Raw genomic sequence first — 18,912 nt, forward strand, 5'->3', positions numbered from 1 at the left:
GGCACGGAGCGACACACCAGCTGGGAGCTTCCGGGGACTCACTGCCAGACCCCTCGCCTGTCTGTCCAGGAAGCGGAGCGGGTCCGAGCGCTGGTGACGCAGCGTCTGGCTTCGGCGTGCTCCTGCCGCCCAAACGGGTGCGTCACTGCCGTCTCTTATCTGCTGGTGGGCTCTACCGCCACCCGCCTCACAGGGCCTTAGGGAATTAACCAAGGTGGACACTCACAGCCGGCACTCAGCACATGCCAATTTCCCTACGGAAGTTGAATGGGTCTGAACCAGCTCCCAGCAGTAGAGAGGCCAACAGGGAGCCTGGGGGAAGCGCTCAGGCATCCTCAGTGAATGGGGTAGGACCAGACAGAACAGCCAAGCAGCTGCTGTTGGCCATGTCCTCACCACTCATCCTCACAGGAGCTCCACGAAGGAGGTGCCATCCCTGGGCCCATTTCACAGATGGAGAAATAAAGGCACAGCAAGGTTAAGCGGCTTCCCCAAGGTCACACACTCAGCAGCTAGCACAGCTGGGAGTCAGACCCAGGCATGTGGGGATCTTAAAGGTACATACACCTTCAGCCCCGCCGCCGTGGGCCTGCCAATCACCACCACACTAAGTAAGGCCACAAGCTCCCACGTGGCAGGGACTTAGGAGGAGGTGGGATTTGGGCTGGAGCTTGAAGAACAGGGCGGATGTGAGTTGGCAGGGACGGAAGTGAGAGTGGATAACGCCAGCTAGGAAGACGTCCACGGCCCTTATCTCTGTGGCTCCTCTGCAAGGTTCGGCCCACTGACCGTGACCTCCTGGGAAACCCCCTCCACACTAGGGCTCTGCCCATTGCTCGGGCGCCAGGGACATCCTCCTCGGCCAGCGGCTCAGGAGGTGAGCGCGGACTCTGGGGGCGGGGGGCTGTACTGCTTTTATTTATTTGAAAGTCAGAGTTGCAGAGAGAGAGAGAGAGGGAGACACACACAGAGAGAGAGAGAGAGAGAGAGAGAGACACTCTCCATCCTCTGTCATTCCCCAGATGGCCCCAACACCCAGGGCTGGGCCTGGCCAAAGCCAGGAGACAGGAGCCTCACCAAGGCCTCTCATGTGGGTGCAGGGGCCCAAACGCTTGTGCCATCTTCCACTGCTTTTCTCAGGCCACTAGCAGGAAGCTGGGTTGGAAGTGAGGCAGCCAGGACTCGAACAGGCGCCCAGAGGGGATGCCAGCGCCACAGGCTGGGCTTTTACCTGCTATGCCACAATGCCGGCCCCGACGTGCGCGTTTGTCTAAGATTTTCCTGTCAATCACTGGCATTTGTAGCCGTGAGCTGAGAACTGAGAGGCGAGTGAAAAACAGCCTCTCGGCCGCCAGAATGGATGTCAAAGTCCACTTGTTATGGCAGGCGGCTGCATTTAAGGTTTGCAGGGAAAGGCCACAGTCTAGAGCTAAAAGCTGCTTCCACGTGAACGGGGCAGACTCACTCAAGCTCTTGAGCTTTAGTTTATTTATTTTTTTTAAATTAAGATTTACTTAATTGTTTGAAAGGCAAAGTTAGAGAGGGCGGGAGGGAGAGACAGAAAGAATCTTCCATGTACTGGCTCTCTCCCTAAATGGCCGCAACAGCCAGGATTGGGCCAGCTGAAGCGAGGAGCCAGGAGCTTCTGGGTCTCCCACGTGGGTGCAGGGGCCCAAGCACTTGGGCCATCCTCTGCTGCTTTCCCAGGCGCATAGCAGGGAGCTGGTTGGGAAATGGAGCAGCCCTTATGGGATGCTGGCGTCGCAGGCGGTGAGTTAACCCATGGCGCCTTAGCGCCGGGAGTTCCCTCGTCTTGTAGGGCTAACAGGTGCTGGCTTTGAAAACATGGCAGGGAATGAGGGAGTCATGTGTGCCTGGCACGCAGCTGCTGACCAACACAGACTGGGTGCTATCACCCCGCTCCCCAGCCCTTCCAATGTGTGTGTGCCCACGGCGCTGTGCTGGGCTCACCTACAAGCCTGTCCCTCATCCAGGGCTCTGTGCCTTACGCCCTTCTACGGCCGTGCCCGGATTCACCTGGCATCTTGACCCCTAGCCCACTTCTCTCCCCGGAGCTCCAGGCAGGCCTCTGAAAAAGGCAGGGAGCTGCCAGGGAATGAGGGTGCGACAGCAGAGCCGAGCAGGGGGGCTCCCGGGGCGGGGCCCCGCGGCCTGTGGATGGCCCGGGTGTCAGCCAGGAACAACAGGAAGGAAGCTGCTCCTGATCCGGTCGCCATGGGGGTTAAACTCTGGACAGGAAGGAAGACGGTGCTCTCCGTGACCCCAGCCCTGACCCCACGCTCCACGGAGCAGGAACTACCCTGTGCATCTCTGTCCCCACAGGGTTGCTGAAGGCGCCATTGCTAAACTGAAGTGGCGGTTGGAATGGCACAGGGCGTGGGGACGCACCCATAAGGGGGCTTCCTGAGGTGTGTGGAGGGGCTGGCCGTGGTGACACAGCAAGTTAAAATGCCCACTGCAATGCCTGGGTCCCGTATCCCTGCTCTGCTTCCGGCTCTCTGCTATGGCCTTGGGAAGGCAGCGGAAGATGGCCCAGGTGCTTGGGTCCCTGCCACCCACACAGGAGACCCAGATGGAGTTCCTGCTCCTGGCTTCCCAGCCACTGGGAAGTGAACCGATGGATGGAAGATCTCCCTCTCCCCCCCTCTCTCTGTCTTTCAAATAAGACACAGGGAGTGGCCGGCGCCACGGCTCACTAGGCTAATCCTCCGCCTTGCGGCGCCGGCACACCGGGTTCTAGTCCCGGTCGGGGCACCAGATTCTGTCCCGGTTGCCCCTCTTCCAGGCCAGCTCTCTGCTGTGGCCCGGGAGTGCAGTGGAGGATGGCCCAAGTGCTTGGGCCCTGCGCCCCATGGGAGACCAGGATAAGTACCTGGCTCCTGCCTTCAGATCAGCGCGGTGTGCCGGCCGCAGCACGCCAGCCGCGGTGGCCATTGGAGGGTGAACCAACGGCAAAGGAAGACCTTTCTCTCTGTCTCTCTCTCTCACTGTCCACTCTGCCTGTCAAAAAAAAAAAAAAAAAAAAAAAAAAAAAAAAAAAAAAAGACACAGGGAGCAAGCATTTTAGCCTAGTGGTTAAGAGACCAGTCATGGGGCGGCCGTTGTGGCTCAGCAGGTTAAGCCGCAGCCTGCAACCCTGACATCCCATAATGCTAGAGTCCTGGCTGCTGCTCTTCTGATCCAGCTCCCTGCTAATGCGCCTGGGAAGGCAGCAGCAGATGGCCCCTGCCACCCACAAAGGGACCCCACTGGAGTCCTGGCTGCAGCATGGACCAGCCAAGGCAGCCACTTCCAGAGCGAATCAGCAGAGGCGAGATCTTCCTGCGTCTCCTCTCTCTCTCTCTCCTCTGGCGCTCTGCTTTCCAAGTAAATAATACATAAATCTTAAAAAAAAAAAAAAAAAGACACTGGCCACTCGGCACATCGGAGTGCCTGGGTCTGACCCCCAGATCCAGCTCTGACTCAGCTTCCTGCCCAACAGACCCTGGGAGGCAGCAGCCAGGGCTCCAGTCACGGGCTCCTGCCTCCCACGTGGGAGCCTGCGGTTAGACTATGCCCAGCTCCTGGCTTCAGGCCAGTCCAGCGCCAGCTGTTTCTGACAGCTGGGGCGAGAACCACCAGATGGGAACTGTCTCTCTTTTCCTGGAATAATAAGTCAAACTTTTAGAGAGAAGCTATAACACACATAAAGAACGTGATACATGGGGCCGGCATCATGGCATAACAGGTTAAACTGCCGCCTACCATAGGGGTGCCAGCCCAGCTCCCTGCTACTGCCCTGGGGACAGCAGTGGAAAATGGTCCAAGTGCTTGGGCCCCTGCACCCCCATGGGAGACCTGGAAGAAGCTCCTGGCTCCTGGCTTCAGCTCAGCCAGTTCCAACCATTGCAGCCATTTGGGGAGTGAACCAGCAGATGGAAGACCTCTCTCTTGCTCGCTCACTCTCTCTCTCTCTCTCTCTAACTCCACCTTTCAAGCAAATAAATAAATCTTAAAAGAATGTGACACGTGCTTGGCTGCTCCGTAACTGTTCACTCTACTGTTCTTTGTGGGGGAGACTTACACAGCCGGGGTAGCGGGGACCCTGGGGAGAGGGAAGAAGTCAGGGTGTGGCTGGATTAAAAGAGCAGAGAGTGCAGTTTTAGCGTGAGATCTGGAACGCGAGGCTGTGCGGGGAAGGGATGGGCTCGCTTTGGAGCGGAGGTGGTCGATCGCCAACCAAGAGAGATGACGGAATCACTCAACCCTCAGCGACAACTCCGTGCGTGAGCGCGATCTTGCAATGAGGACAGACACGAAGGAGCAGCGCTTGGAAGGGAAACGGCCGGCGGGGGAGGGCCGGGGAGCACGCCTCTGCGCTGGCGTCCGCCCCGGTCCACAGTGGCAGCAGAGCCAAATAGCTTGCAGATGTGGTCAGCGGGTGTCATCTGCAGAACTCGGCACAGCAGCTTCAGATGGGGGTGCGAGTGTGTGTGTGAGTGTGCGTGCGTGTGTTCGTGAGCATGTGTGTGCATGTGTGTGGGTGTGTGTGTTCACGCATGCGTGTGTGTGCGTGTGTGCATGTGTGTCTGTGTATGTAGGGGAGTGGATTCAGGGAACAGCAAGCCAGCCGGCTGAATGGCAGTCCTCAGTTAAACAGACCATCAGCAAAGACACACTCGGCTGCTTGGCCGCCTGGGCTCCCTGGAAACAGGGCCCTTCCAACACATCTCTCCTACTTGTTCAAAAGGGCCGGGCCCACTGCGGGAGCGGCGGACCTGGTGGAGTGCACGCGCTCCCCGCTTTAGAGCCACTTCCTGTGCCGGGGACAGGCGGACGACAAGGGGGCGGGCTCAGGTGGCGGTGACCTGGCTGGTGCTGCGGGGGGAGGGGCAGCGGCATCACTGCGGGTGGGGATGCGGGGGATGCGGGGCCTGCGGCTCCACGGCCCAGCGTGGAGGGAGGTCTGGATTCTGCTTTGGTCCACGTTCTGCTCTAGGTCTGGACCGAAGACCAGGGTGAAGACCCAGAAGACACGCTGGGCACAGGAGCAGGAGGCAGAGGCAAGAGCGATGGCCACCTGCTGGCTGGGGACACTGACTCCCGGTGGCCCGGATGGACCCCCTGGGATGGACAATGGGACCAATCAGGCTGGAGGCTTCGCTGGGACAGGAAGCAGCACGTTCCACTCAGGATCACAGAGTCCTGTAGCTCACCCTTGGGAATTTGAAATGCATGACACCCAGCAGGCCCAGGCTGCACACGGCGAGCACAGGGACAGATCAGCGTGCCCCCCAAACACTTTTTGAGGGCCTCGGGGAAACAAGGAGAACCCTGCAGAGGGAGGCCGGGCCCCTTCTACAACAGCATCCACAAGTAACAGGCAGGGAAGGCTTCCTGGAGGAGGCCACATTCAGACCATGAAGATAGGGACAGCTTCCACCCACTTCCTGGTCTGCGGGTGGCAGTGAGTTGAGAACCAGGAGTGAATCCCCAAGGTGACAGGGAAGGTGGGAGCTGAGACTGTGCTCTGGACCAGAACGGAGCCACAGGTGACAGGCGGCCAGCGAGCTGGGGGCAGACGACCAGGCCCAGCAGCCGCTGGGGGACCCTGGCGTGTAGGAGCAGAGGGTGAGGGCAAGCAGAGGCCAGTGTGCTGGAGGCTTCCTCAGCTGTTCCCAGGGAGAGCTCGTCAGGGCTGGGAAAGGCCCGGAGGGGACAGCCGGGAGAGCCGGGAGCGGAGGCTGGGCCTAACCCCCCGTGCCTGGGTTTGTATGGAAGTCACAGCACAGGCGGGAGCACTGAACGAGGGGTCGAGCGCTGAGGAAGGAGCAGGTGCTCAGATGGGACCTGCCGGGTAAACGCACACAGTGGTGCCACCTACGTACGAGTGCCGACCGACACCGACTGTGAGGCGAGGCGCGGGTGGTGGATCGCCGGGCCCCCTACGCTGGGGGTCCAGCAGAGGAGGGAGTTACCTTCTCCCCCGGCGTGACCGAGATGCGCCAGACACAGTGCATGTGGGCGGAGTAGCCGTTGGGGTACTCGGGGGAGGAGAAGTTGCCGGTGCTGTCCTGCAGGGTCTCTCCACAGGCTGTCAAGGAAAGGGAGTGACTGGGCAGCTGGACCCAGGCGCCCCCAGGCCTTCACCTCCCGGCTCACCCTCCCCCCCTCCTGCCGTCCCAGCTGGCGCTGCCTTGGAAACCGGATGCCCTGTCGTCAAGGCAACGCGGGACCCAGCACCACCCAGCTCCCCTGGACCCGTGCGTGGCTGCTCCCTGGCCTCTGCCGCCCTCCCACCCGCGCCCTGCCCTGCCGAGACCTGGGCACTTGTAGAGCTTGCGGGCTTGTGCGATGTCGCCCTTGCTGAGCCGGGTCCTCTGGCCAATGGGGGGCTTCACCCCGTTCACCTCGTACTTGGGCACAATGGTGTCCAGGAAGATGCCCCTGGGGTGGGGGGAGAGAGGGGGTGGGGTCTGAGGGGAGGTGGGCCGGCGTGCCCGTGGGCACCCACAGGGCGCGACCCTGCCCAGCCGACATTCCTCGTCGGGGTCAGGGACGGGCGGAGCTGGCTCACCCTGTCATTACACTGCCCACTGCCCGGCTGCCATCGTGCCCCGTGGCAACTACACCACAGGAGCCAGGGCAGCCCCAGCAGTGCTGCGGGAGCTCAGAGACACAGGCCTGCTGCCCCCGACTTCCAGGCCGGGCCCCTCCCCCTCCCCCAGCCGCTGCTTCTGTGGCAGACCCCGCCCTGACTAGGCTTCTCCCAGGATGCTCTGCGCCGCCTCCCCGCCCTGCTGGCTGGACAGCCAGGGACACCGCCTGGAACCAGGCCAAAGGGCAGGTGCCACGGTGGCCGCCTAACCTTGGGGACAGCCCTGCCAGCTCCCGGTCCCTCCTGCGACATCCTGGGGGTCTCCATCCAGGCGGCACAGAGCAGGCAAAGGGCAGCAGGCCGCCGCCGGCCTCCCCAGGGCCCCTGACTCACACCCAGCTGGGCGGTCCACAGCAGGGGGTGGGAAAGGCCAGGAGGGGTCTGGGTGTGGGGGCGATGAGCTCAGCGTCTTCCTGGCCTGAGCTCCCCCAGGTGGGGGGCGGGGTCGGGTACCGGCAGTAGGAGGAGCAGTAGGAGGAGAGGTGGATGAGCAAAGAGCCGGGCTTGGGGGAAGCCCAGTTCCCACACTCTGCGGGAGAGCAGCCAGGAAGGCAAAGGCCAGGCCGCCACTTTTGGGGGTCCTGGCTGTGACTTCTGGGAACTGGGATGTGCTGGTCAGCTGGAGGCAGGCCAGGGAGCAGGCTGTATGCAAATAAGCCCATTGCAAAAACAAGGGGGGGCATGCCCATAGCTGGCTGGGGCCAGCAAGCTGACAGAGGAGAGAAAGCTCAGCTCCTCGTGGGCCCCCGGGCTCCAGGTGGCCAGGCTGGATGTCAGCTTGCTGGGGGCCAGGTAACCTCCCGTGTGCACAGCAGTGGGTGGAGAACCTAGGTGTGGCCAGGGACAGCAGCGCGTGGTGGGGGAGGGTGCCCACAGGCTGTTCCCCTTGGTCCCCGCCCCTGAGGGCAGGCTGGTGCAGGGCGCAGGGCACAGGGCGCGAGGCAGAAGTGTGGGGCCGCCCCAGAAAAGGCCGGGCCCGGCTCTCACCTGGAGAAGGTGTTCCGGGCGTAGTGCATGATGCTGTCAAAGTCGTAGGTCTCCCCGAGGGACTCTACCTCCTGCACTTCCATCTTCAGGAAGTTATACTCCTGCCCTGCGGAGGCCAGGACAAGGGCGTGGGCGCAGGTCCTCCCTGTTCTGTCCAGCGGGAGGTGGGGGTGGGGCGGCGGGCAGAGCACCGGCTAGAGGGAAGGCCCGGGGGACATAGGAAGGAAGGACCCATCCCTAAGCCATGGCTGGGGAGGCGGTGAAGGGAAAGGCCTGAGACAGCCGTCGGGGCAGGGCAGCTGGACCCCAGCCCCTCCGAGAGGGGGGCCCGAGGGAGCCACGCTACCAGGCGTGTGACCACTGCCCAGCAAGCAGAGACGGGAATTCCGAGGTGACCGAGAGCTCCCACCCACGCCAGGGGACCCCAGGGCGGGCACAGGTGTGTACCTGGCTGGATGTTCTCCCGCACGATGGACACGTGGCGGTCCCGGTCCGGCCGCGTGTGCTCGTGCCAGAAGCCAATGACATGGCCCAGTTCGTGGACCACGATGCCGAACTTGTCACAGTTCTTGCCGATGGAGATGGCCTGGGGGCCCCCGCCGCGGCGACCCACGTAGGAGCAGCACCTGGAGGGCGGGGCCAGCTCAGGGGGGTGGTCCCGAGCTGGGGGAGTGCATCCACTCAGGGGCGGGGCCAGGCTGCAGGGGGTGGGCAGGGGGGCGGAGGGGCGGGGAGGGCCTGAAGCCGATCCCAAGGCTGTGCCCGGGGTGGGACGCGGGTGGGGGCTGTGGCCCAGGGTGCGGTGCCCGGCGGTCCGTGCTCACCCGCAGGGTCGGTAGGTGAACACGATGTAGCTATCCTCGTCGGTGCGCTCCAGGAAGGTGACACAGGTGTGCTTCTCCCAGTGCCTCATGGCTTGCCGGAAGACTGCCCGCTGGCTGCCTAGCAGAGGGGAACAAGCCAGGCTGTCACGGTGTCCCGCTGGGCCCTCCCTACCACGCCCCCCCCCCGCCCTGCTCCCGGAGCGCCTGTGGACCCCCAGGTCACCCCAGGCAAGCCCCAGGTGCAGGCTGGGGCCCCCCCACCCCAGTCCCATGCTCACCAGTGAAGTTGCTCCCAATAACAAAGGGGATGACCCCATCGGGCCACACGCGCTCCGGTCTGGAGGTGGCTGCCCGCCGGCTCCGGCTCCGGCTCCGGGCCCGGCCTCTCCATCTCCCACGGGTGTCCCTCTGAGGCTGCCCACGGGTGTTCTGGCAGGTGGTGGTGGAAGAATTTTCTGGAAGGCCGAAAGGAAGGGATTGGGGGGGGGGAATGAAGGGGGCACGGGGAGGCTTCTGTACTGACACATTTGCCTGCTTGCTGAAAGTGATTTGTCACCGCAGGATCAATACTCTCAGGGCTTTCGGGGTCATTCGCAGACACGGGGAGCGCTGTGAGAACCAGAGTCGCCGCGCGTGCACACACCCGGTGGACACAGCGCCCTGCCGCGCCCGCTCTCTGTAAGCCAGGGTCTCTCTGGAAACGTATTTAGCGCCAGTCTTTCTCTTTTGCTGACGGTTCTGACGTTCATAAGGCCCCCGGGCACAGGGCGGAAGGTCTGAATAGCGCCCCCAAGGACCTGCAGGCCGCCGCGTGCCGTGCAGAGAACAACAGCGCGTTATATCAGCACGTGCAACATCAAGGGCTCAGTCCTGGCTAATTTGGCGTTCTCGGGGATGGCGTGTGCCACAGCCAAATAGCTCTGTCGTGCCCAGAGCGGCTCCCACAACTCGCCAGAACTCGCTGTGGCTGCGCCACAGCACGGTGGAGCCCGGAGCCCTCACCTGGGGCAGCTGAGGCTGGGAAAACGTCGCCTCTCGCCCTGTAACCCTCACCACCCAAGGTGTACACGGGGCTGTGCGTCCCCTTCGGTCCCCCAGAGTCTGGTTTCCACTGGACACGCCAGCTCTGTGGGATGCGGGCGAGCGCCGTTCTCCGCGAGTGGCCCAGGGGGAGAAGCTCAGGCCCCAGCTTTGGTCTGACTCACCTGGTGGACTGGGGGCAGAGCTCTCTGCGGGCTCTCAGCACCGCGTCCCAAGCCTGCGACGTGCCGCCGAGCAGCGACAAGGCTGGGAAGACCACCCGGCCCTACCCTCCCTGCTGCCACCCTCTCAGCCACACTCATGTGCTGGGTGGGTGGCGAGGGGCTTGGGCCACAACCAGGGATCTGAAGGACCTACCCGGGCCAGCTGCGAGGCAGACATGTAAAGGAATCATTGCATTACAGCGTGCTAGGCAGGACGCGGACAGCGTGGCCACAGGGATGCAGAGGGGTGCCGTGCTGCCCAGGGGACAGCTGGGGGGGAGGGGTCACAGGGGGGCGTCTCAGCTGGATGCGCAGAAGCCAGGAAGGGTGACAGGGCCGGGACAAGTGTTGCAGAGGAGGAATGAGAAGGCTTGGGGTCCAGCCCCAGTTCTGCCACGGGCCGGCTGTGGGACACTGGGCAAGTCACTATACCTCTGCGAGTCTCGGTTTCCGGACCTGACACGGCCCTTTGAAGCGGCGTGGGGACAGTGGAGTTACATAACACTCTTGAAGGTGCTTTGTGAACTGTCAGCAGGAATAATGTTGGTGTTCAGCTCCCGGCGATGCCTACACTGACCACTCCTCCTCCCAAGGGAAGACCCGCCCGGGTGCTGGGTTCAAGCTCACGGCCTCTGTCCTGGGAGGGCCTGGCCGGGAACAGGGAGGGCCCTTGTTTCCCCAAGTCTGCAACCGGTTTCTGGGCCGGCGAGGGCCGGACTGTCCCTGGCGTACCTGCGGCTCTGATGGAAGACGTGCGGGCCGCGCGTGGCATCGCCCGGAAGGCCCACAGGTCCTCCTCATCCAGGGCGATGTCTCCGAGAAAGGCCGCTGGAGAGGAGAGAAGAGGCAGGGGCATGGTTAATCCTCTGACCCAGCACCCCGCCGGTGGCTCCGGCCCCAGTCCCCACTGCACCCCGGGTCCCCAGAGGTCATCGGAGGAGGAAGAAGGGCAAGGAGGGCTGGGCTCTTGGAGTTTCTTGTTAAACCTCCAGCAGAGAGGGGGCGGGTGTTGGGCACAGAGTTAAGCACGTACTCGAGACACCACATCCCCTACTGAAGGGCCTGCTTCTCATTCCAGCTTCCTGCCAGTGTAGACCCTGGGAGACCACAAGTGATGGCTCAAGTCATTGGGTCCCTGCCACCCATGTGGGAGACCCACACTGAGTTCTGCGGTTCCTGGCTCTGGCCTGACCCAGCCCTGGCTGTCACAAGCATTTAGAGAAAAAAAAAAAAAAAGACAGCAGATGGGAAATCTCTCCATGTCTTTCTCTTTCTTTCTCTCTGCCTTTTAAATAAAAATAACTAAATATATTTTTTAAAAAACTCAGCTAGGGCTGGAGCTCTGGCGCAGCAGGTAATGCCACCGCCTGTGACACCAGCATCCCATATGGATGCCAGTTCATGCCCGGCTGCTCCACTTCCGATCCAGCTCCCCACTAACGCGCCTGGGAAAACCAGTGGAAGATGGTTCATGTGTTTGGGTCCCTGCACCCACGTGGGAGATGCAGATAAAACTCCTGGCTCCTGGCTCAGCCCTGGCCATTGCAGCCATCTAGGGAGTGAACCAGAGGATGGAAGATCTCTCTCTCTCCCTCTACCTCTCTGTAATGCTGACTCTCAAATAAATAAAACTTAAGAAAAAAAAAATCCTAGGCAAGTAGATGCCCAGCCCCTCGCAGACTGAATTCCACGAAGGCACAGTCAGGTCACTTGTTGCATCACGCTTGAGCCAATACTTACTTAGCCCCCGCGGGGGGCCAGGCACGGATCCAGGGACTGGCAAGAGCTGCCGGGGAACCAACCTCCAACCTTGCACACAAGTAAACAGATCCTGACCCAGAGAATCCCAGCTGCCAACGAGCACTCTGAAGAGAACGAAACCGGGGCAGATGGCAGCGTGGCTCCTCGTGGGCCCCCACCCTGGGCGCTGTGCTGAGCGTGCGATGTTCACGCAGCAGATGCAACCAAGGGGAGGGTGGGAAGTAAAACCGCAGGCCACACGGGCACGGGAGCAGACAGGCCTGTGCGGGAAACTGAGGCACGCCCTGGGAGCTTCCCAGCTGGGAGGAGAGGGCCCGGCGCCTCACAAGCCACTCGAATGCCAACCCCCAGAAACGTCCGCAGGGAAGCCTAGGAGGAGGACCGTCTCTGGAGCTAGGGAGGTCTATCTTCCTTGCGAGACGTCTGCAGCGTGAGAAGCAGAGGCCGTCGAAGCGGCTGCTTTTGGAAAAGGGCTCCACCCGCAGGGACAACTGCTTCCCATCCTGCCGAGCGCTGTTAACACACGGACTGTGTTAACCCTGTGTTAAACCTGGACTTGCATCCAGGCTTCCCCTGCCCAGCTGGCCCCACTGGCCAGACACGGGCTGGGGGGGTGGTTTTCCACGGGCGTCTGGTTGCAGCCACACCTGTGCCATCCAGGCAGAGCTGCACAAGTCGGGCACGGACATCCCCACACACAGACCAGTGCCCACCAGTGCCTGGGTGGAAGGCACTGGATGAGCCGTGTGAATGAATGAAACACCACGCCGCCACGGACACCCTGCTCAACCAGACACGGATCAGCAGAACGTGGGACTGCCACGAGCCGTCCCCGAGCCCCCATCCACTCCACAGGGGGAAGAAACAGGCCCAGAGCCAAAATGGTTTTTAGCCAAGACTGCACGGCCAGTCGCTGGAAAGGCCGGGCTTATAAAACTCAAGCCTCCCCACTCCCCGGGCAGGGACCACTGCATTCAAGTCCATATCCTCTCCAGAATCCAACTGTAACTACATAAATGCAAGAATCGGCATGCACGGGGCCGGCGCTGTGGCACAGTGGGTGCAGCCACCACCTGCAGTGCCAGCATCCTGTATGGATGCCAGTTCAAGACCTGGCTGTTCTACGTCTGATCCAGCTCCCTGCTGTGGCCCGGAAGTGCAGTGGAGGATGGCCCAAGTGCTTGGGTCCCTGCACCCGCGTGGGAGACTAGGAAGAAGCACCTGGCTCCTGGCTTCGGATCGGCACAGCGCCAGCCATAATGGCCATTTAGGGGGTTACCAACGGAAGGAAGGCCTTTCTCTCTGTCTCTCTTTCTCACTGGCTACGACTCTATCTGTCAAAAAAAAAAAAAAAAAAAAAAAAAAACCACACATATCCATGTGTAAGCTCCAAACACACAAACCAAGCCCAATGCCCAGGAAGCCCGACAATGACACTTTACTGCTGAGGTCCGTGCAGCACTTTCTGGTTGACCAGGTGCTCTGCCATGACCGAGGGCATGGAATCCTAACCCTCCCCCCAGCCAGCCACAGTCTGCTGAGGGTCCCGACACCAATGCTGGGACAGAGGTGCAGACCGCACCCCACCCCCCGCCCTCCTTTTCCAAATCAATGCTTGCCCAGCAGGGGAAATGACTTGCTCAAGGCCCCCAGCTTGATGAGCAGCCGGTGGGTCAGCACAGAGGTACCACGAGGACGAGGGATGGGAGGCACTTGCAGATTCGTCCATGCCAACGTCTACCTCCCTGCACCACTGCTCGGACACTCACCTCCCCACTCCCACATCTACGCCACCCCTGGGTCCGGTCACCCCTCAGCGTCCAAGAGGGCTGCTTCCAGGACTCCCCTCCCCCACATACCCCAATCCCCGGATGCTCAAGCCCCTCATGCAAAACAGTACCCTGTGTGCACAGAACCCACACGCATCTTTCCGTATGCACAAAACCGTCTCTGGTCGGGACACCGAACACCATGGCAATGCTTTGTAAATAGCTGTCACGCTGCAGGAGCAGGTGACAAAGCGAAAGGAAGGTCTGGATGTGTCCAGTACAGGAACAGAAAATTTTTTTTCCTATTTTCCATCCTTGGGCGGCTGAGTTTGCCGTTGTAGATGCCAGGGGGCGGTGGCTGACCATTCGCAGCAGCCTCTGGGCTCCAGGGTCAGGCAGCCGGGCTGCCGCTCGCCGGCAAGCCGTGGAAACTCCATTAAGCCTCCACGGAGAGGGGCTAGGAACAGAGGAATGAGGCCCGCCCGGCGCCTGGAGCAGAGCGAGTACCCCCTACTGGGCCACTCTCCCAGTACCCCAACAACAGCGCCCAGAAGCTCCAGGCCGACGCACCCCCTTCTCAGGGCACACGGGGTCAGCTGCCCCTGTCCCCTGCTTGAGGCCACAGGCCAGCACAGACCTGTGGGTCCCAGGGCAGGCAGAGCACAGCTGGGAGCGGGCACCCCGTGGTGGGAATGTCATGGCCGAGGAATGCGTGGGAACAGGGTAGGGGTGGGGAGGGGTGGGCAGAGAGCCTGTGGCCAGGAGCTGGGCCTGAGGGATGAGGTCACCAGGGAATCTGGGTGCTGGGGGGGGGGGGGTCCAGGATGCCCTCCTGACGCAAAGGAAAACCCCCGAGGTCAGGGCCAGGGCACTGATAATTCTCCACAGGGATTGAAGTTGCTCTCTGCTTCCCGGCAGTCAACGAGCCAGACAGGGGCACTCGTGGCTGCTCCACAGGAAGTGGAAAGCCACATCCCTGCGCCTGGCCTGGGAAGAACGTTTCCTCCTCCCGGCGGCCTCTGGACTCCAGCCTCTGCAGCCCTGGGCACGGCAGGGCATCGCCTCGCGGGGGCACAGGGCGAGCAGCCCAGCGGGTGCCCCTGTCCCACGTGAGCACCCCTTCTAGCTGGGGAGGATGCGCCCTAGGCCTCGCGGACACACAAGGGCCTCACACTCACACCTACTGCACAGGTGAACAGGCGGGAGCGCACTCACACACTCGGCCCCGGCATCATCAAACCCGCAAAGGGCGGCAGGTGCACACACCTCACTAGCCACACCCCCCAAAGACAGAAGGGCTTGGAAATGGCTGGGGGGGAGGGGCGTGATGAGGGCCAGGCGCTGAGGCTCCCAGACTAAACTGCTGGCTGAGATGCCCACGTGTTACATCAGAGAGCCCGGGTTTGAAGCCCTGATCCAGCTTCCTGATTGTGCGCACCCTGAAAGGGAGCCGGTGGTGGCTCGGGCGCCTAGTGGGTCCCTGTCACCCACACAGGAGACCCAACTGGAGTTGCCGGGCTCCTGGCATTTGGGGAATGAACAGGAATGAGAGACAAGAAGACTGAGAGACACACAGCGCGAGAGATTGTCTGCGGCCCCGGAGCAGCCCGTGTCACTGTCTCTCCGATGTCTCCTCCCCAGATCCATGGTGAAAGCGGAACTCTGCAGAGTGTCTGCTTCCCGGGAAGACCACCAGTCCCCTCATCCAGAGCCCAGGGCACTGTGTGGCTCTGCGTCCTCCCTCCAGGCACTGGGAGAGAAGCTGACTCAGGGGGGCAGGGCACGGTGGGCGGGTGACTCACTCGGCGCGTCTGCGAGGGGCTGTGCTCTGCGGAGAGCGGAGACGGCCTCCTGACCTCCGGGGCCTGCCTGCTCCGCTTCGCACACCCTCTGAGGGCCACGTCACTGGCTCTGGACCACGCGGGAATCCACCGTGGCCCACAGCCTTCCTCTGGGGGTCCTTCCCGGCTGGCCATCTGGGGCAGCCAAACAGGGCTGGGCATCACGGGGGCAGGACGCCCCCTCGAGTCTTGGCATCTTACCTGGAAGTCCCCCAGGTGAGGGAGAGGGGGAGCAGGCTTGGGGGCCAGCTCTGAGCATACCCCCAGACCTCCCTGGCTTCCCATGCCTGGGACCCCTATGGGGGATCAAGGGTCTATACACCGCCCTTGCTGGGACAGTAACCGTACCTGTGACAGGAACAACCAGACAGACTTCAAAGGAAGGGGATCTGGCTCTCCTTGAGACCCCTGAGAGGTCACAGGAAGCTGGGGGGGGGGGGTGATCTCATTCCAGGCCCTCAGAAGAGGAGAGAGCTGAGTGGGCAGAGGTCAGCTGGCAGACCAGTGCTGTCACCTGTTGCAGCCAGAGGTGCAGCCTGGGCACCCGTGTCTTGAGGGCAGGGCCATGGAATCTGTTAGAGAGCGGCACGTGTGTGCAGAAGCCTGGAACGCCTGTCCCAGCTTCCTCCAGGGGTGGGCAGCGGGTCAGATGCATCTGTCACACCCAAACGGGTTGCCTGCCGTGACCCTGCACTTGGCCTGGTCAGGCCCGGGACCGCTTGGCCACCCCCAGGCCTGGCCCAGCTCTGCGCCAGCCTCGCTTCACCCTGGTGGAGAGCCTGCTCCCCCGCCCTGCCTCGCTGGAAGCTCCAGTTCAGCTGGCCCCACCCTAGCATGAAATCTGAGACCGGGTCTAGAGCCCTCAGCCTCTTGCTGTTCCCCAAATCACTCCCATTTCCTAGCACAAGGGAAAGTCGTCAGAATGGCTTCCCACCCAGTTGTTTTTAAAAAAATATTTTATTTGTTAAAAGGCAAAGATACAGAGAGACAGACAGACAGAGATCTTCCATCCGCTGGTTCACTTCCCCAAATGGCCACAATGGCCACAATGGCCAGGGCTGGGCCAGGGTGAAGCCAGGAGCTGCTTCCAGGTCTCCCATGTGGGTGACAGAGCTGAAGCTCTGCAACAGAGCCCTCCTCTGCTGCTTTCCCAGGCACATGAGCAGGGAGCCAGATGGGAAGTGGAGCAGCCGGGACTTGAACTGGCGCCCACATAGGATGCTGGCCCTGCAGGCAGCAGCTTTATCCACTGAGCCACAATGCTGGCCCCTTTCAACCTGTTCCTTAAGGCCCTGACCCAGACTGTATCTGCCATGAAGACCTCGTGACCCTTCTCAGTGCCCCCCACCGTGCACGGCCCCCAGCCAGCTCTAGGGCCGCAGAGGGGGCCAGAGGCACCCTGCCCTGAGACGCTGCCCACACGGGGGTCTGTGAGCTATGTCCCTGTGCGTCTCCAAGGCTGGGGCCTGCCTTACCTGTCTCTGCCTCTCCCACAACAGGCATTCGTGGGGTGGGCTGAGCTTGAGGCCACAAGAGACAGAGATTTATTTTTTTTTCTTGGTCAGCTTTTGGAATACCTGCGTGTCCACAGGAGATACCTTGGGGCTGGGACTGATGAAGTTCCCGTGGGTTTCACTTACACCTTCTAACACGTGGCCAATTCAGACATCACTCTTGATAATTTGGGGCACGACACAAAGTCGCATGGTATGGAATCTTCCACCTGTGGCGTCCTACCAGTGTCCCCCCCAGAAGTTTTGGCTCCTGGATTTTGGATTCGGGAGGCCCTCCCCGCAGATCGGCTGACGGCGATGAGTGACACAGGATGGGGACACTCTCCTTTCCTGAAGCCAAGCTCTGTCACATCCTCTCCAAAAATAACTGAAGTGACAGTCTGACGCGCAGCCAACAGGGGGTGGGAAGCCAACATTTATTTAGTACTTCCAGCATTCCTCCCACCGAGACACGGTTTCCTTTCCCAGGTGAGGTCGCTGGCGTCTGGGCAGCACAGGTGAGGTGCCCACTCGGGGCAGCCCCTCCGTGGCCAGTCCGGGACGCAGAGCCAGCACTGCCTGCCTCCCGTGCCCACGCTCCGTGCTCGCCGCCTCCCGCCCACCCCCTGGCGCCCAGCGAGAAAGAGGACAGCTCCCAGCTCCAGTCCAGCAGGTGTGGAGGAGGAAGGGCTGAGGGACTCGGCTTCTCCTTCCTCCCACTCGTGAGTCTCCTATTCCTGTCTGGGATCCACTTGCCCACAGAGGAGTACCAGGGCAGGGAGCACCTCGAACAGAGTCCCCGTGGGGTCAGGACCAGAGCGACCTGCCCCTCCCCCCCCGCCCCAGTAGGCCCCTTGCACCCAACACACTAGGAATGGTGCCACTGCCCTGGCTCCGGCTAGTTCGTGACGGGCTCAAGTCTGAGCTACAGGCAGGAGGCAGAGGATCAGTTCTGCTATCTTGTCCCGCGTGTCCCGCTCATCGGACGGGACCCAAGTGCCTGGCCACCCCATCGCTCCAGGGGAAGGACCCTTGTGGCCCGGGCAGGAGTGAAGTTGCACAGGGTCTCATGCACCCAGGACACACACACACACACACACACACAGTGGGGCACACGGCTGCCCATCCACCTCTGGCGCACTGACACAGAAAAGTCAGGGTTCTCTTTGTGTTTCCCCGGCTCCCCACCCTACCCTGGGCCCGGGAGGGGCCTCAGGGCACGACAGGGGCAAAGGAAAGTCCCCCCCACCCCCGCCTGGGCTCCCTGCCTTTTTGACATCTGTCTCCTGCATTCCCCATAGGAAAGCTGCTGCCACTGGCACCACGCACGGGATACCCAAAGAGCCAGATCCCAAGGGACCCCTGGAAAAACTCCGTTCCTCTCGGTGGGCTGGGGTGGGGGTCCCGGGAGCCCTGCTCCCAGGAGATGCAGGCCTCCGAGCGAGAGGAGGGCAAGGGGGAAGGCACGCCTGGCACACACAGACACACAGACAGACACACGGTCTGGCCAGCAAAGTTGCTTGCAAAAGCCTCGGCTTCCCCGCCGGCTGCTTTCTCCCGGGACCCAGGAAGATTTCCCCGGGAATCCTCGCTGAGGACAGCGGGCAGCGGCAGCGGCTTCCACAAACTGCAGCAAAACTTCGCTCCTCAAAGTCCCCCAAACTTCCCCTCCCTCTCTCCCTCGCTCTTTTGTTCCCCACTGCATTGCCAACCAGGCAGCTCCCGGCTTCCCACACTGGACTGTCCCCCCCCCCCCACTCCAACCCCAAACCCTAAGCCCGCGCGCCCCGGACGCCCGCCCGCCCGCCCGCCTGCAGGGGGCCCGGGCCGGGGGGCGGCGCTTACCCGCCTTGCAGGGGTCTTTGTAGTTCAGGGGCTCCGGGTCGTCCTCCTCGCCCAGGTCATAGGTGTAGTCGGCCAAATCCAGCGGCCGGCCGGGGCGCGCGGGCAGCAGCAGCAGCAGCAGCAGCAGCAGCGGCGGCGGCGGTGGCGGCGGCGGGCGGGCCACGCCGGGCATGCTGGCGGCGCGGGGCGCGCGGGGCGCGCGGGGCGCGGGGCGGCGGTCGCCCGGCGCGGGAGCCGGCGGGAGGGAGGCGGCCGACGGCGGGCAGGGGAGGCGCTGCCCTCGGGCCGGCGCGCGCTCGCTCGCTCGCTCGCTCTCTCGCTCGCTCCCCCCGCGCCTCCCCTTCCCTCCTTCCTGTCTCCCGCCCCCCGCGCGCCGGCCGGCCGCCTCGCCCTCGCTCGCGGCCCGCTCCTCCGCGCCTCTCCCCGGCCTGCTCCCCTCTTTCTCTCTCGCCTTTTGCTCCCGCTTCGCCTCCCTCGCTCCCTCCTCCCC

At 62.4% G+C, this 18,912-nt stretch overlaps 1 protein-coding gene across 4 annotated transcripts in view; it reads right to left on the reverse strand.

The window, feature by feature from the left end:
• BMP1 (bone morphogenetic protein 1) overlaps nt 1-18,730 on the reverse strand; it is a 38,725-nt gene extending 19,995 nt beyond the window's left edge. For 2 of the 4 annotated variants that reach the window (XR_011378151.1, XM_017338316.3), the window contains exons 1-9: nt 18,423-18,730; nt 10,446-10,541; nt 10,146-10,238; nt 8,748-8,924; nt 8,470-8,587; nt 8,093-8,271; nt 7,646-7,751; nt 6,323-6,447; nt 5,979-6,094 (exon numbers count right to left, since the gene is read on the reverse strand). Coding sequence is in view for 2 of the 4 variants with exons in the window: in XM_017338316.3 (XP_017193805.3) it covers nt 5,979-6,094; nt 6,323-6,447; nt 7,646-7,751; nt 8,093-8,271; nt 8,470-8,587; nt 8,748-8,924; nt 10,146-10,238; nt 10,446-10,541; nt 18,423-18,594 (1,182 nt within the window). In the remaining 2 variants the exon portion in view is untranslated. The remainder of the gene's footprint in view (nt 1-5,978; nt 6,095-6,322; nt 6,448-7,645; nt 7,752-8,092; nt 8,272-8,469; nt 8,588-8,747; nt 8,925-10,145; nt 10,239-10,445; nt 10,542-18,422) is intronic. The other 2 variants (XR_011378152.1, XM_051836765.2) reach the window with 2 other exon arrangements.
• Nucleotides 18,731-18,912: the final 182 nt, after the last annotated feature.

This window comes from Oryctolagus cuniculus, chromosome 8, assembly GCF_964237555.1.
Source record: "Oryctolagus cuniculus chromosome 8, mOryCun1.1, whole genome shotgun sequence".
Lineage (NCBI taxonomy): Eukaryota > Metazoa > Chordata > Mammalia > Lagomorpha > Leporidae > Oryctolagus > Oryctolagus cuniculus.